General features: G+C 42.3%; 1 protein-coding gene across 7 annotated transcripts in view; it reads right to left on the bottom strand.

The window, feature by feature from the left end:
- Positions 1-16,375, bottom strand: part of Plcb4 (phospholipase C beta 4) — a 182,640-nt gene that overhangs the window by 76,950 nt on the left and 89,315 nt on the right. For 6 of the 7 annotated variants that reach the window (XM_076570709.1, XM_076570710.1, XM_042276307.1 and 3 more), the window contains 5 exons: positions 13,042-13,121; positions 10,712-10,765; positions 5,003-5,084; positions 4,012-4,112; positions 3,308-3,365 (listed from right to left, as the gene is read on the bottom strand). In XM_076570709.1, the coding sequence (XP_076426824.1) occupies positions 3,308-3,365; positions 4,012-4,112; positions 5,003-5,084; positions 10,712-10,765; positions 13,042-13,121 (375 nt within the window). Of the gene's footprint in view, positions 1-3,307; positions 3,366-4,011; positions 4,113-5,002; positions 5,085-10,711; positions 10,766-13,041; positions 13,122-16,375 lie in introns of those variants that run through there. The other variant, XM_076570711.1, reaches the window with a different exon arrangement.

Below are 16,375 nucleotides of genomic sequence, written 5' to 3'. Positions count from 1 at the left end.
TTTCTTACCTATTTCCAACTATAAAAATGTAAAAATCAGCTTCTAATGACAATGTGGTGACAATGTGGTGTGGTGACGTGTGTGAGGGAGTTGATAACCAGTGATAAAATAGAGTTATGTTGTTTTTTTTTTTTTAACTGTCACCAAGTAAGACCTATTTCCTCCTTCTTATTTTGGCTTTTCCTGCTCTCTATGCAGCTCTCAATTCTCCAGGACCTTAGCTGCTATTATGTTTATAGGAAATGAAGTAGAAATGGAGGCGGCACTGAAATCAATGTATCTTATTAGCAACAAGGAAAAGAAAGCGAAACCACCTGACCCTAGAGACTGCATTAGTCCTGCTACATAGGGCTGAGCTTAAGGCAGAGCCTGACACTGGCGGCTCCCAGCATTTGCTTCCACTAGCTCTCCATGATTCTAGCCTGTATACTTCATGATTCTGCAAAGGAAGTTTCCCTCTATCCTGTGAATAGAACCCAGAGATGGATGGTGCTAAAAGTTTAGATGTGAGAAGTGAACTTGTCTGACTAAATGGAGAATCCAAGAATATATATAGTCTGCTCAGACTCTCCTCTACTCCACTAAGCACCCCAAGAAGGAATCCCGTTAGCCTAGACAGTGCTGCACAAACTTCCACGTGCACACATGTTGCCTGGGTATCTTGTTAAGTACAGATACTGACTCAGTGTATCTGCATTGCTAATAAGCTGCTAGGAGATATTGATGCTGCCTGTCTGGGGAATCAGGTTACGGCCATCTGTGACCAAGAGGCCCTGAAAAGCAGATGAAAAATGAATCCAAAGCTACCACTGAGGGAAGAGGAGCACATACTCCACACAGCAACTCAGTAAGGGACTCAGTCTTCCTCTCCTTTCTACCTCTTGAAGGTAGAGATTAGCATACTAAACAGAAAGAGGGAGCAAGACTCCAGTTGTCCTCATTTTCTCTTGTCTTGTTGCATGATGCTGGGTTCCACGTAGCAGTGAAACTTCCTATTGAGGTTACAAGGCTGAGGTCCTTAGAAAATGTTGAGGTCTGATCTTTTGAATGTCACAGACCTTTACATTCCAAAGCCTGTTGCTTTCCAGATGAGCTCTGTCTCCTTGTGCTACAAGATTTGAAGTTGCCCTGCCTAAAGCTGGTTTGATTCTGGAGAAATTAATGGGCTAAGGGTAGAACTCCACATAGGATGTGCAGGAAGCCAGCGGGGGTGGGGATGTGGAAGAACAGTGGAGGAAGAAGAAAGCACTGTTTGGGGATGATGCTTTGATTGAAATCCCAGGGCATTTACTTTTCTGGATTATCCTGTAGTCTCTTTACAACCTACAGAAACCACACCGATTCCATCAGTCTCATCCAAACATTCAAGGTATCCCCTTGCTTAAGGAGAAGCTGAGAAGAAGGAAATACCAAGAACAAAGCCTATGACGTTCCACAGTGACAGGGAATGGCTTGCCTTCTCATAAAGAATATGGATGACAGAGCCAGAAAAGCATGAGACATGTTTTCTTTAAATACTTCAATTTAAAAAGTAAAAGCTTCCAAAATTTATGAGTAAAATTTTAAAAATCCTGTACAGTTATGAAGTTGTTTATTAAGCAAAGAAAAGCCATCTGTGAGAGGAAATGAGTCCTCCAAGAGGAGCAAGAGTAGTACCTATCCTCAAGACCTTAGAATGGGTTCTGAACTACTGCATACTGCAGTAGGAAGCACATGCTTAGTAGATGGCTGGCCCAGGAAGTGATGAGGAACTGACCACGTGGTAAGGTTTTCTCTTCTCTCTTAAAACATTTGCCACCTAGAAAGCCAGATTCCCACCCATCTCACCAGATTTAAGATGATGAATGAACCAAAGTACATGAAAAAGCTAAGGGAAACAAAACACAACAAACACAGAAGGAGGAGGCAGAGGGGTTAAGGAAATAAAGGGGGGCTAATTAACTTTGAAAAACTGTGGCACAAGAATGTGGATAATATCTGGGTAAAGATTACAAACACAGTAATCAGATGACTACCATGAAGTGGGTGGGAATGACTTAAAACCTTTTCAAGTAAAAGAAATACTGTATGGCACTGAACAGATTCCTCAAAGGTGGAGGCATCTGTGTGGATATATGAAGTCTCTCTCTTGTCTCAGTGCATGTATGCTTGTGGTAATAGTTTCTGATGTGTGGCCCTATGCACTGGAAGCCACTGAGCCTGCGTGCATCATGAAGAGAAGACCGTTGGCAAAGACATGATTTGTTTGTGCAAAGGGGCAAACCAGGCACTGCCCATTCTCTTTTCCGAGGCACTACCTAGTGTCTGCCATGATGCTTCCTTTCCCTCCTCTGTGCTGGGGACTGAACACAGGACCTCATGTATGCTAAGTATGTGTTCTACCACCGCACAACTCCAACAGCTCCGTCCTGCCACTTCAAGCATGTCCTTCTTATATGGTATGATTGTGAACTTAAATGCTTTCCAAACAAGACTGTGTTCTCCACTCCTTACTGAAACTTTTCTATTTATGTGTGTTGTGGGGAAAGGGTGATTTTTTTTCTTTCTTTTCAGATTAAAAAGAGCCTCTGTGGGTTTTGCTAAAAAAATGTTTTGTACATGAAAAAAGTTCATTTTAGTTGCAACCAAAGTTGTGATCTTTGCTTGTTCTAAAATACTTTTCCTTGCCCTTAAGCAAATTTTGTTGCCAGTTTTAGTTGCTAAGTGAATTGTATTCTAAATTGAGCTCTGAGCTTGTTTTGAAAATAAAAAGTAAAAATTTCACCTGCAATCTAGTTGGCTTAACACTATATTTTGCCTAAGAGCTCAAGCGTCAAATATTTGAACCTATGAATTTTTCTTACATGCAAACCCTTAAAAGACAAAAATACAGGTTTCTAGTCCATGCAAAGGTTTGAGGAAAAGTTAGCAATGGAGAATCCAAATATAGTGTCATAAATTCAATCCATTCTCTTTCCATTTATGAGATCAATAGAATCAAAGTACCTTAAAAATCATCTTGCAAAAAAAAAATACAGACACATTTAATTAAATAAATACATGACAAGTTTCACACATACACACAGAACCGGAGCTTACACATCACAGCGTGAAACCAACAGGAAGTGGTGTGCAAAGCCAGCGTGGAGGAAGCACAAGGACACACGGGCAGCCGCTGATGTTTGCACCTGGTCAAGCCATCATGGAAAGATCAGCAGGTCAGCAGGGGCAAGCGAGGAAGGGTATGTGACGCAAGCATGCAGTGAGGACACTGGGGAGGCAAGCCACTGCACACAGACTTATGGAGTTAATGTATGAAAAAGCTTACTTCGTTTAGAAAGCTCACTAATTGGTCTACCGTTAAATAATCAGTTTTGTCTCCATTGCTGAAAAGAAATGTATTAGAAAAAGTAAGTTTTTGTATATGACGCTACAGTAGGTACGATTTACATGTTGACATTGGTTCATAATTCTATACTCATTTTCTAACCCTGGAGTAGGTGGATTCTCAGCGTGGTCAGGGACTGCAGTGGGGGCAGGAGGAACCCGACAACAGCGACAAAGGAAAGATAACATTCCCACTAGGTCACAGAAGTTGCCTGCGATGTGCAGTTCTTTAGCATTATCAAAAGACATTCCTTCCGAAACAACATGTAAGTCATCCATTTGAAATAACTGGAATGAATGAACTTCTCAACAACATATTAACATTCCAAATCGAATCTAGTTAGTTCACATAATGGGTTAATACCTAAAGGAGCAGGTTAAAATCGTAGGTCGTTAGTAAAGCCAATGCCAGGGGGGGAATAAACGTTCCAAGTGCTGTAATTAATCTAAATCAAAGTTTCTAAAAATAAAAAAAACAACCTCAGAGTGGGCTTCTATGCTAATAAATTAAGGGGTGAAAATGTAACCCTGACTAGACATACTAGAGCTAGCAACATATATTTAAAGATTACAGCAAAAAATGGTTTCAAAATTTACAGGGGCAAAGATAGCACTATATAACAATTCCCCAAAATGAGAACTTACATTTTCTTAAAAAGGTCTTCTATATCTGTCCGAGGACAAATCTTTTGTGTCAGTTCATAGAACTTTTCATAAGTAAATGCAGCAGGCTCAATTTCATCATTCTGTGGAGAATAAAAAAGGACAGGTATTAAAGGAACATCTTTCTCCTTAGAGAACGGCTATCTATAAGGACCTGAAGTAAAGCCCTGGGCACTTGGAGTAACCACAGCAAATGAAATGAGGCTTCCCCAGTTATCAAGACGGCATGGATGACACATGAGACACTTATTGACATCTGCCTCCAGCGTAGCTTTCTCTGGGAAATGCCTCATCAACTGAATACACAGAAAATTTTCTATCTCTTCTTGGGGGAGAAAAGTAAGTATTCTCACAGAGGATATGGGATAATCAAGCCCAATATTTAATTATATTTATTTTGTGAATTTTTAGAGGGTCACAGAAAGGGACAGGAGCAACCAATAAGATTTACCTGTCACACTCTGAAAAGTAACTTTCAAACAAGACTTTTAAAGGCACACATCTGAGGCACAAGTCTCTCTTGCAGTAAGAAAAAAAATTAATCTCAATGACTTGAATACAAAGGGTCATGAACATAAATGGACGGGATAGAAAGGAATCCTTCATGACATCCTGCAAGGCTGTCTGGAGGAACTGAATTTATTAGTTAATAATTCATGCTGATGCTATGCTAGGTTAAGGCAGTGTGGCTGGGTGTTCTAAAGTAAACTCCATAAACTGTATAGAGAACAGCTGCCCTTCTTTCCTATCACCTTAATAAAGTTGACAAAAATCATTTTGAAATGAAAGAGTTGGATTTTAAAACACTTTGAAAAGTGTTAACACGATCAGTGAAAGGGAAGAAAGTTAACTGTTCTCTGTCAGTGGCTCTAACTGATGCCAGTTTAACACAGTAACCTGGCCAATCACATATGAATGGATAAACAAACAACAGCATCAATGGTTTTAGAAATATGGTTAAGTCAGTGAATACCTTGCCACTGGGCAGACCTAATTCCTTGAGGGCTTGAAAGATCACCTTTTCTGTTTTCCCCGATGCAAAGGTTCTGGTAATACTACAGCAGGAGAGAAAGAAAAAACAATCAAGTTACTGCTCCTTCTGCTTTCTCTGATGCAACGATCCAAATATTTTAGAGATGGTGGGTTGAGGGCAAGGGAATGAATAAAACTACCTTTTATTTGATGGTGTTTTATATACCCAAATTAACTCTTCCCTCTGGTTGCCAGGGCCAATTCTAACACAAGTAGTCCCTTTTGGTGCTTGTGAACAAGTGGGTGTTGGACAAATGCAATGATACATTCGGATCCTAAGAAATGTGTTCTCAGGAAAAAAACAGGATCATGGCTGATGGTATAGAGGCTCTAAAGATGCATGTGAATGAGGTCTGCACTTAGAGACAGCCTGTGACTCCTGTTCCCCTGGCTTGCATGTTTACTACAGTGTAGACCCAGTACCAGACATATTTCAGCTGTCTTCATCTAAGCACTCTTGAGACATCCTGCCATGCTAGTCATTTGAGAGGTCTGGGATTTTACCATGAAAATGGTGGGGAAGGACCCAGTTAATTATTTCATCAGAATCATGGCTCTTCCCAAGACATGGTATTTCAGAATAGCCTTTTAGCTAGTTAGTACAGGGAGCATCAATGCTTGTCAAATTTTAACACCTTAATGGCCAGACTTCCTTATGTAAAAGGAGGAGATACTGACCCACACACATTATAAATGCATTGGAGATACTTAAAATGAAAATTATCTGAGTGGGAGAGGTTAGGGGATATTTGGTATCCAGACACAGTGCATATGACTCTCAGTCTTGTCTCTGTCTTTCAAAGAGGTCTTACTCACTTGCTGATTAGAAACCCAGGTCATGAACTACTATGGTTATTGAAAGGCTAAATTCAGAAGGGCAGCCTTGACTTGAAAATGAAGATGACTTTCACTTGTGAAATGTGGCTTTTCAGTGGAGCATTAGCACCTCACACCCAACCTTCACATACACCCCACTGCTTATATTAATGAATGTAAGCACTGACGGCCAGTTCCTCTTGGTGAGTGTGAGAAAGCACCACTTCAACTGCAGAGTACAGCTTATCAAATTAGACCCAGAGGAAGGAGCTTTACATAAATTCATTATGATGTGTCCATTTAAACCATTACTGTTTTATACGAGGCCCATGAAGACTCCAAGAAGTATTTTTAAGTGTCCTTGAGACAACTGTATTCAAACATAAGGGGGATGACAATGGAGCCCAGGTGTGCTGTGAAAGCAAGAAAACCAGATAACAGGTTTCTAGCAGAGTGTGTTATGTCTATATTTTTCTCATGTCTTGAGAGTTCATTCAACCTTTAGACACTGACTTGGTTGTAGATACCATTTAACCTTTTCAATTTAAGGGAAAGTGTTTACTCAATGTGTCTTTCTTTATGAAAGTATCCATTGATATAAGAACTAAGGGTCCAAAGCAAGGTTAGGTGCCTGTAATTCGGGGGAATAATCTGTGCATAGCAATCTCACGGGTTTCCAGCTGACTCAAGGCTCCTGGCTTAGACAGGACTGGTTGTAACATGGTGAAAACTGAACACTGTGGCCATAAGGCAGCAGGTCTGGAGTCTGAGCCACTCCTGGGAAGCAGAACCAAGACACCATGGTGGGGGCAGGGGGTGAAGCAAGTAGGGAAAATAGGTTTTTGGTGAGTGCTTGGCTAAATGCCAAGAAGCAGGACTTGGAACAAAAAGGTCAAGGAACAAGGAGATAAGATAGAGAGTTGCTGACTTCTCAGACGTGGGTAGGCTTGGGGCAGGCAGCCTACAGACACATTTTCTCACTGTACGTAAAAAGAAAAGAAACCCAGAATGGACAATAGGCACAGAGGCATTAGTCAGACTATTTCCCCAGAGCAATGTGTATTGCCTCTGCTCCAGACATCTTTCAAATCATTATTGAGTCTGAAAATTCCTCTACTGTGATATGGAGGCTAAGAAGGGAGTCTGAATTCTCTGGTTTCTAGAAAGATGCACTTTAACTAGGGTGCTGAGGACAACACACTAATCACACACAGTTTGAGACACTTTAGATATCATGCGAGCATTTCTTGTCAACATACATACTTACTGTGTGCTGATAAAGGGACTGTGACATTATCACAACCTCTATATAGTTCCCTGGCCAAAGGGGTCTGCTTAGTGCTTCAAGCTACCAGGTGCCCAATGAGAATTTTTGTTTGTTTGTTTTGAGATAGGGTCTCTAGCCTAGGATGGCCATAAACTCCCTAAAACCTTGCAGTTCTGGGACTATGGGCATGTGCAATCAAACCTGGATTTAGGGAAGCCAAGGCTTTGAACACAGTAGGCAAGGTCCCTACCAACTAAGCTACACCCCAAGTTTCTTAATGAAATTCTATTCAATCAAAATAAATTGTCATCCCTTCCCTTAAAGGAATTTACAGAAGCAAACACACTGAACACACTGGAGTTGTGCTCAGTCCTACCACAGTTCTGGCTAAATTCTTATTTCAGGGTACTCTGAAAATGTTAGGAGAATATGAGCCTAGAAACCAAGGGAGTCCATTTTTGCCCATATGTGAACATAAATATTTCTAAGACTTTTGAACACCAACTTCTGACACAGTCACCGACTACTAGTGAAGGAGCAGGGTACTGCCCTTTGTAGGGCACTGCAGCTTTAGGGCATGGATGGATGGATGGATGGTGCAGGCCAGGTTGCTGGCATTATTAGACCTGAGAATCTTGGCCTTTCCTTTAGTGGCCCCTCCAGTCACTGTCCACCACAATGCAGATCTCCATCACTCAACTCTCTAGCCATAGGTCGCATTCTGGGTTACAAGGAATGTGAGACAGGACAGTTACTTTCAGAGCATGGTCTAAGAGGGAGGATGAATTGTAGCAGGCTGGGGAGTTTGAGAGAATGGCAGAATATGCAAGATCATACACATAAAAAGAAAAGAGAGGAAGGAGGCAAGGAGCAAGGCACCTTCATCCATCATTCCTGCAGTTTCCTGGGAATTATATTTTGATTTAATGTTCAAGAGCAGGGGCCTTTCCCAAACTACACAAGGACTATGAAGCCAGATCCCTTTTTAACACAATATGCACTATATTAATACTTTCCATTTTAAAACCCTAGAATGATGATGACGAAGTGACATTTTAAAAAGTGTTTATCCTTCACATCCATTAAAACATTCAGAACAATTTCTACCTAACCCTTGGCAGATCGTCTACCAGGAGAATTATCTGCCTTTTGTTGGCTTGGTATCAATTCTACATCAACTCTGACTAACTGCCCCCAAGACACAGATGGCTTGTGTTAAGCACCTATTAATAATGACAAGCACCAAAAAAAAAAAAAAAAAAAAAAAAATCCATGTCAAGGAGAGCTAAAGATGATGCCAAAATAGCTAGGCCATTTCTGGCAAAATGGTGGTAATGGTTTTATTTGTGAACATGCTGCCCAGGGATCCACAGAATCAGAAGTGTGATGTGATGGGCATGATGGATGGAAGGCAGACAAGCGAGACCAGGACTGCTGGTGAGAGATTCTTAGATCATAGTCGCTCTGTTTCCACGGAATCTGTTTTCTAAATCTTTATCGTGGAAAAAAATGAAATGAAGCATAATAGACAGACTGCTGTCTCCCACACTACCATATGTACTCTCTAAAGTATGGCTGTGCACTGTCTATATGACAAGAGTTCTAAGACTGTTTGGAAACAACAAAATAATTGCCTTTCTACTGCTCAAGTTAAGGGAAGTTTTCAATGTAACAAGAATCCTTCTGAAATGTCTTTGGTAACAACAACTAGGCAAGGGTGCTCCCAAGGCTTTTTCATAGACCTGACTAGTTAGAAAACTATTATGGAAAAACCGCCTTCACTTGAGTAGCAGCAAGGCAGCAAAGAATCCTATACATGGACCTGTTAAACACCACAACAGACGTGTGGGGTCTGTGACCTGATAAGCAGGCCAGGTTGCTGGCATTATTAGACCTGAGAATCTTGGCCTTTCCTTTAGTGGCCCCTCCAGTCACTCTCCACCACAATGCAGATCTCCATCACTCAACTCTCTAGCCATGAAAGGCTGAATAAAAAGGATACTGCACAGGTGCATCCTCGTGTATTCTAGTCTCTCATAAATATGATTGCAGACACGTCACTTAGGTACTTAAGTTCATGATCCCCACAGCTATGGAATTAAGAAAAATGATGGTGTCTAGGATGGTTCTGCTCTGTGTGACAATGTAAGGGGGTGTGGAGACATTTGCACAGGGGTACAGAAGAGAAGCTTTTGTGTAGAATGGAGTATATAGATAGAGAAGCGGGAAAAGAACTCTGGAAATGGTTAGGGGTGGCCAGAATGCCATAGCTGGATTATATCCACCCATTCAAATATTCTGCACTGGCTGACTTGTTAGTCTTCTGTGTTAAAGATGGACAATCTAAGACAACACTCTCTAGGCTTATTTGTTTTGTCAGTCTGTGTCTTTACTAAAGTCATTTCCAGAGACAACATCAACATGAACTTGAGTCAAAAAATCCTGGGAAGAGTGGGTTGGTACACAGGGTGTCTGTGTTTGCTTCAGGCTAAGGGCACATATCTCCTGGCCTCATGTGGACAGATGATGCTCTAGGCTGAGCCCAGCTTCTTTGATGTCTGTGCATGCTTACACAAACATCAAGTAATATGACCCTGGAGAGTTTAGTCAAGAATTTCCATAGCTACCCTCACAAGCCCTTACAGCTCCACACAGACCATTAGCAAACGCTAAAATGTAAAAGGAAGTGAAAAGCAGAAAAGAGGAATGCTTGGGGACTCCGCCTAGGATGAAATATGTCAGAACTATTAAAGAACACAGGGGAAAGATGCATCTGGCTCACACCCTCTTCCTTTTAGGTTCCATCTGCCTTTTGTTCTCTGTCACTGTTCACTAAGGCGGGTGAGGGAAGAATCTCATCCAATATGAAAATCTAACCGGACTCTACTGTGCTGGTATTAGGGGCCTCTGGGAGGTGGTTTTATTGTTCTTGGGATCGGTATTAGAGCATGATAAAAATCCATCTGAGACAGTTCTCTAGCCCTCTTTCCTTGGGCACAGCTAGAAGAAATTAATCTGCAATTTGTAAGGTCCATGCTGGCACCCTGGTCATGTATTCCTAGCCTTCAGGTTATGAGAAATGAACTTCTGTTATGTATATACCAAAGTCTATGGTACTTTAGTGAGCAGCTGAATTTAGGGAAAGCCCCACCTTCTCTGGGGACCAATGAGGAGCAACCTTGGATGGGGAGGCGCTGGCCAGAGGCACAGACTTGGCACAGTGCACTTTCCTAATCGGGGTTTAGCCAGAAGGACAGAGGTAGTTGTTGCTCAGATAAGTTGGGGGGGGGGGCACAATATAAATTAGGAAAGCCTAGTGATTCACAGATGAAAATTCAGTGCTACATTTTCAGACATCTTTTACCACAGTTGATGCTTCCTGTTCTGGGGGAGGTGCAACTTTATTTCCACCAGTGTTTTTTTACAAATTTGATCTACGAAATGACAGAAACTAAGCTTCCAGAAATATCTTAAAGGCAATGAGCACATGCAATGACATTATAGCAGGCTGGGTCTTTGGTTTGGGATGGTGACCGTAAGGAGAGCTGCAGAGAATGTCTCACTCACCTTCTCACTGGAATTTTACCAGTCGTGTTGGTCAGAAATGCCAGTTTCATCCAGCTGGAAAACAAGAGCAACACTGTCTCAGAGCGTCCCACCGGTACCTGCTCCAGCTCTGTAAGAACTTGGAAGAAAAGCTTCTTCATAGAAAACATCTATTCTAAAACTCCTAATTATGAGATGAATTTTGAACCCTCAGATTTTAGTGTGCTCCGTAAAATTTGAATTTAATTCAAGTTACATAATATTTTAATGCTTCCTGGTAACATTTACAACGTATTTACAGTAAAGTATCTTATCATCTGAAATTCAAATTTAATCAAGAGTACTATTTTTTAAAATCTGACACCCATAGGGGAATGAGAATTTGAATGTTTGTACTGAGCAAAACATGGTGCTTGTCCATGCTCATGTTGGTTTTGCTCTTCATTAAAACACTCAGGTGACAAGAAATGCGACTGTCTCGCCTTGCTCTGAGGGCCGATGGGGAGTCACCACTCCCTATTCTCAAAGTTAGGATGAATAAGGAGTAGGAGCCCTCCTTAATCTTCAGTCTTCAGGGAAGGTCTCAGAATGGTGGGTAACTCTGCTTTCCCCAAGTTCTCAGGACATGTGGGGAGCCAGAACATTCCAGCACATGTCGGAATCAAGATTGTTCTCAGCTAACGACTCCTATTCCTATTATTTCTAGGCACTAACAGTCTAGCAATTTGCAGATCATCATGTCTTTGGGAAAGTTTCCATCTTAAGTTCTAGAAGCACAAGTTGCTATTATGTCTGGGAGATGTTTTAGGGACAAAGTGTCAGGGAAGAAGAACAGGCAAGGAGCTGGCTTAAGCAAACTTGTGTTTCAACTAGTTTTTACACAACCTCATACGATATGCACCAGCCTTGGTGTCATAGGGGCTGGCTCTGTTATCCTGTTTCAGTGTGTTGTAGAAACAGGAGTATAACCTCCCAGGTATGGGGACTTCCTCTGGAGACACATCCTCTGGAGAAGATGCAGGTCTGCACTCTTGGTGAGCAGCCTGTGACTGGGTGAACAATAGCTCCACTGCCCAAAGAGCTGGTGTCTGCATACTGGCCATTCAAATATAAGTAAGCTTTCCATGACTTTGATCCCTTGAAGCCATCAACAGCCAAAGTCACAGCATGAAATCGTCTCTACGTTCTCTCTAAGGAAATATGCACAATGACTCTGAGGAAGGAGAAGCAGCTATACAGCAAATAGGAATCTACAAGCCAGACACTGGGGGAGGTGCTTTCTGCTTTCATCCACATGGCAATCTGGTTCTCTGATGGAGGACTGTGAAGCTAAGGATTTGCCCAAAGTGGTAACGCTGAGGTTTAGAGCCCAGAGACCACACTGTTAAGCACCCACTAAACAACCAGGAGGTAAGAGAAGCAAGTGTCTACGGGACTGTTGGCCCATCTCTTGGTGTGAGGGCCTCGTTTAGCAGAGATGGAAGCTTATCTCTACAACATCTATATATGCTTGCCTTGGGACCTCATAGCTACCTGACACTCACAGCCCCTATGAAAGCAGGCAGTCATACACAATTATGGACCACTGATTTTCTGGGATTTCTATTCAAGAAACTTTCATTTGACTCTCAGCAGGGCTACAATTCTATCAGCACAGTAGACCACTTGAGATTCTAGGAACAGTGAGCTGCAGTAAGATCTTCAGACCTTGACTGAATCACTGACTGAAATTTAGAAAGACATTTCAAAGAACCCTGAAATCCCAGGCCACATCTTAAACAGGAAGTGGTACTGCTGGGGCAGGACTTCCTGCTTTACCTCTGTAGCAGATGCTTTTTCAAATGCTTCTCTGAGATCCCTGATTACATATTAAACAGGAAGTGGTATTACTGGGGGCAGAACTTCCTGCTTTACCTCAGCAGCAAATGCTTTTTCTAATGCTTCTCTTGGCTATACCCTTAAATTGTCAGCTTTACACAATGGAGACCTGAGATACCCTAGCACCCAGCCTACAGGCCAGGCATGCAGAGGTGTCTATCAGAAGATAGACACAAAACCAATGCTTGGAACCCTTCGAGGACTGAGTGGCCAGTGGCTTTTGGCTATCAACCTTTTTTAAAAAAAATACACGTTTCGTGAAGAGGAGTCATCACAAGTGCCTTGCTAAGTGGAAATACAGGAAATATCCTTGCTAAGGATAGAAATACAGTGGGTTGGTCAACTTCCAAACTCAGATGTACAGAAGGAAAGGCAGGCAGGAGTTGGCTGATCGGTGATGCACTCTTTACCTCCTAATCAGAACACTTAGCAGAGAAGTCCTAAAAACAAGGGGCATTGCAAACAAAACTCACTGTTTCTTGAGGCATGTCATCGGACTGACATTGTTTGCTCTGAAGTTATGAATGATTGATCTCAGGCCTTCTACCCATTGCTGAAAAAAGAAAAAACAAAGTCCAAGTGAGCAATCTTCTGTTGCCAGGTATGGTGTTTTTATTAGACAGCCTGCCTCCTCTGTGCAATAAAACTACAAACTCTTCTTTATCCCCTTCCTGCCACACAGCCATCTATATTTTACACAGTTGTATTTTATTCTTTAATATACAGCTTTCATTCTTCCCATTAAGATAAATGTGGCATCCGCACTGCATGAAAGACTGGATTGCCTCAAAGGGATGCCACCCACTGGTTGACTTGCTAAGCTTTCTACTTGCAGCCTGTTTAAATAGAAGCCTTATTATTTTAGTTGCTCAGCTCTTTCTAAGCAATGCTGTATAGTACATGCTGATACATTTACCTATTCCATTTTAGAGGACAATGTGATGAGGCCCTTCACTGCAGTGTCTGATTTGTTCCATCCGGGCTGATTACATAGCTTAATCTGTCTGCATTTTCCAGCAAAGCTTTAAAAAGTAAAAGATTCCTTGCCTGCTGCCAGGATACCCAGAACAGGCAGGGATGTGCTCACATAATTTCTGTATATGGACTTGGACCTCAGCTGGAGTTCATACCATCACTCCATGGGTTTACAAGGAAAAGTGAAGACAGACTGAGCATGGCAGGGAAGAACTTTGGGTCTGTAAAAGGGCATTTTACTAGAAAAAGTTAGCCCATGAACTAAGGCCAATACTGCTCTTGGATCCAATATCTGATGCTAATGAATGCCATAAAAGAGTGACACCTTGGCAACATGCTTTGTAGCAAACTGGTACTTGGGAATAAACAGAGTTAAGACTCCTCTCAAGCCCATTCCCTACCTCCTTAGGTTTTCAGCTAGTGCCAATGGAAGAACGATATGTTGGAATGGGTAGTAACATAAATGTGAACTCCACTGTCATTGATCACATGATTCCTTAAATTCAAATTGAATAGATCTAAAACTGGATGTCTCAGCTGGCACACAAGTGCTCTAAACCCATGACCAGGCTGCTAGGCACTGTGCTGAGAGTGCCCTAGAGAAACACTGTGGTCATCACAGAAGTTCCTGTTGCACAGCACTTCCCATGAGTGCCAGGCTTTACACCACGAGGACAAAACATTTCATCTGTGCAAGACCTGAGTTGCTGACTGAGTTATAAGGGTGTGGTTTGGGGTTTTGGTATTTGATGTCTTCCCATTTTAATTTTGGTAAAACATATAGAACATAAATGTATCCTTCTCAGGGGCATTACATAATTCAGCGAGTCCTGCATCCACCCATTGGCCCCCACTAGCTACCATTCAGTTTTCCGTGCCTATGTAAAAACACAGACTCTGCTAGGTATCCCAAACAATAATAATCATCACACAGAATTTGCCATATTCTGACTGGCTTACTTCTCTAGGCATACTGTTCTCATTTAACACGTGAATGTCATGGCTCATCCATCCATTCTTCTTTCGATGGACACCTGAGCTCCTTCTTCTTCATTTTGGACACTGTACATCATGATATGAATTATTTTGCCTAAGTGCCCAGAGGCAGAATTGCAGGATCACATGAGAATTCTCCCAACTTTACAGGGAAATGCCACACTGCTCTCCATGAAAGCTGTGCCATTTCACATTTCTACCAAGAGTGCATGACGGAGCTAACTTCTCCATCCTCGCTAGCGCCTATTTTTTTTTTTTTATAGGTGCCATCCTGTTGGGTGTGAAGCTAATGCCCTTTGCTGCCTCCGAGTGTCCCAGTCATTGCTAACAGCTTTCTGATGCAAGATGGAGGAGCTCTGAGAGGCACCTTCCCTTTGGCAGCTGGCAAAGGCCATTTCCTGAGAACTGTAAATAGCATCAAAAGCTTCAACAAATAGGTGAGGTCTGGGCACTGAGAGAGAAGCAAGAAAGGAAATAGGAGCTTTAAAGAACTGCTTCGTTTCTCATCATCAGACCTCTTGTCCTCTGTCAGGCTAAATATGGACTTGGTTCCCGGGAGATTATCGAATATCCTGTTATTGGCCTAACAAACCACAGGCCCACACAGTTTCCCAGGAGCAGACAGAAAAAGCACAAATAATTTGGATGGCATTAACGGAGGGCATTTTCTGAACCTGAAGGCTTGAGACATATTCCAAAACAGAACAAAGTCCACAGTTTCCTAGGGCACAGAAGTGGCTGGTGCAGAGAGAACGACACGGCTGTTTTTGATTGTGCTAATTTAGTTGTTTCTAGAAATAACCTCCAGACACTGAGGGGAGGGGGAGGGCGGTGTTGAGGAGGCTTAAGTTGCCTTCATCCACTTTTTGAAAACAGCATTGGGGAAAACTTTTTGTATTTGAATGGAAAAGTGATGGATGACCTTGGAGGTCACCGCAGGACCCATGTAGCAGCCAATGCCACCACCATCCTCAGGGCCTGCTCAGCGCTGGGCAGGGAGGCGAGGCTATATTCACAGGTGGCTCGGAGCAGGCCTTCACGTTGGGGTCTTTTCACTCAACGGCTTGTTCCTCCTCTCCCTGTCTAATGAGGGAAAGCTCTTCCACTCCTCTCCATCTCCCTGTCAGTACTCATGTCAAACTCAGGGTATAATGAGTCCCACCAACTACAGTCTTGTTTGTGGTTCTTTGCAAACATAAAATAGATGAGAGGCCAGCAGGTGTCAGCAGAGTCCTAGAGTTTTCTTGAAAGTTCGGCCAGGCGTGAGTTTTGATTATTTCCAGATTAACAATTTTAAAATGGTGATGTAAGATATACCTGTTTGAATTGCTTAAAGTAAGTTTGAAAACTTTATGGGCATTACACCTTCAGAGGTAGGTGCATCTCTGAGCCCTTGGATAACAGACATGCTTTGTTGGGGACGCAGGCCTGTGACAGTGGGTACTTTCTGGTCCTACTGTCCTGAGTGGACACAAGCAGCCTGGGTGCAACAGAAAGAACTTGGCCATGGCATGGAACAGCACCTGAACACGAAAGAAGGGCACGGTTCCCCCACTTTCCCAGCAGGCTGTAGCTTTACTAAACTCTCTCACCTTTCTTTCAAATTCTAGTTTTATTTATTTTATTTGTGCTGAATATTGAAGCTAAGACCTTGTGCATACTAAACACACATTCTATCACTGATAACCCCTTTATTCTCTCATTTTTTAATGCTTTCTAAATTAAGACTTATTGTATCCCTTCTCAGGAAAATGGAAACCTTGAAGAGACTTCTGAAGGATTTTGCTAGGCATGTAGGAGAGGGGGAGGTTCCTGGGGACATTGGGCTTATCTTCT

Source organism: Peromyscus maniculatus, chromosome 4 (assembly GCF_049852395.1).
Source record: "Peromyscus maniculatus bairdii isolate BWxNUB_F1_BW_parent chromosome 4, HU_Pman_BW_mat_3.1, whole genome shotgun sequence".
Classification (NCBI taxonomy): domain Eukaryota; kingdom Metazoa; phylum Chordata; class Mammalia; order Rodentia; family Cricetidae; genus Peromyscus; species Peromyscus maniculatus.
The sequence above is the reverse complement of the archived record's forward strand: the minus strand, read 5'-3'. Positions and strand labels throughout refer to the sequence as shown.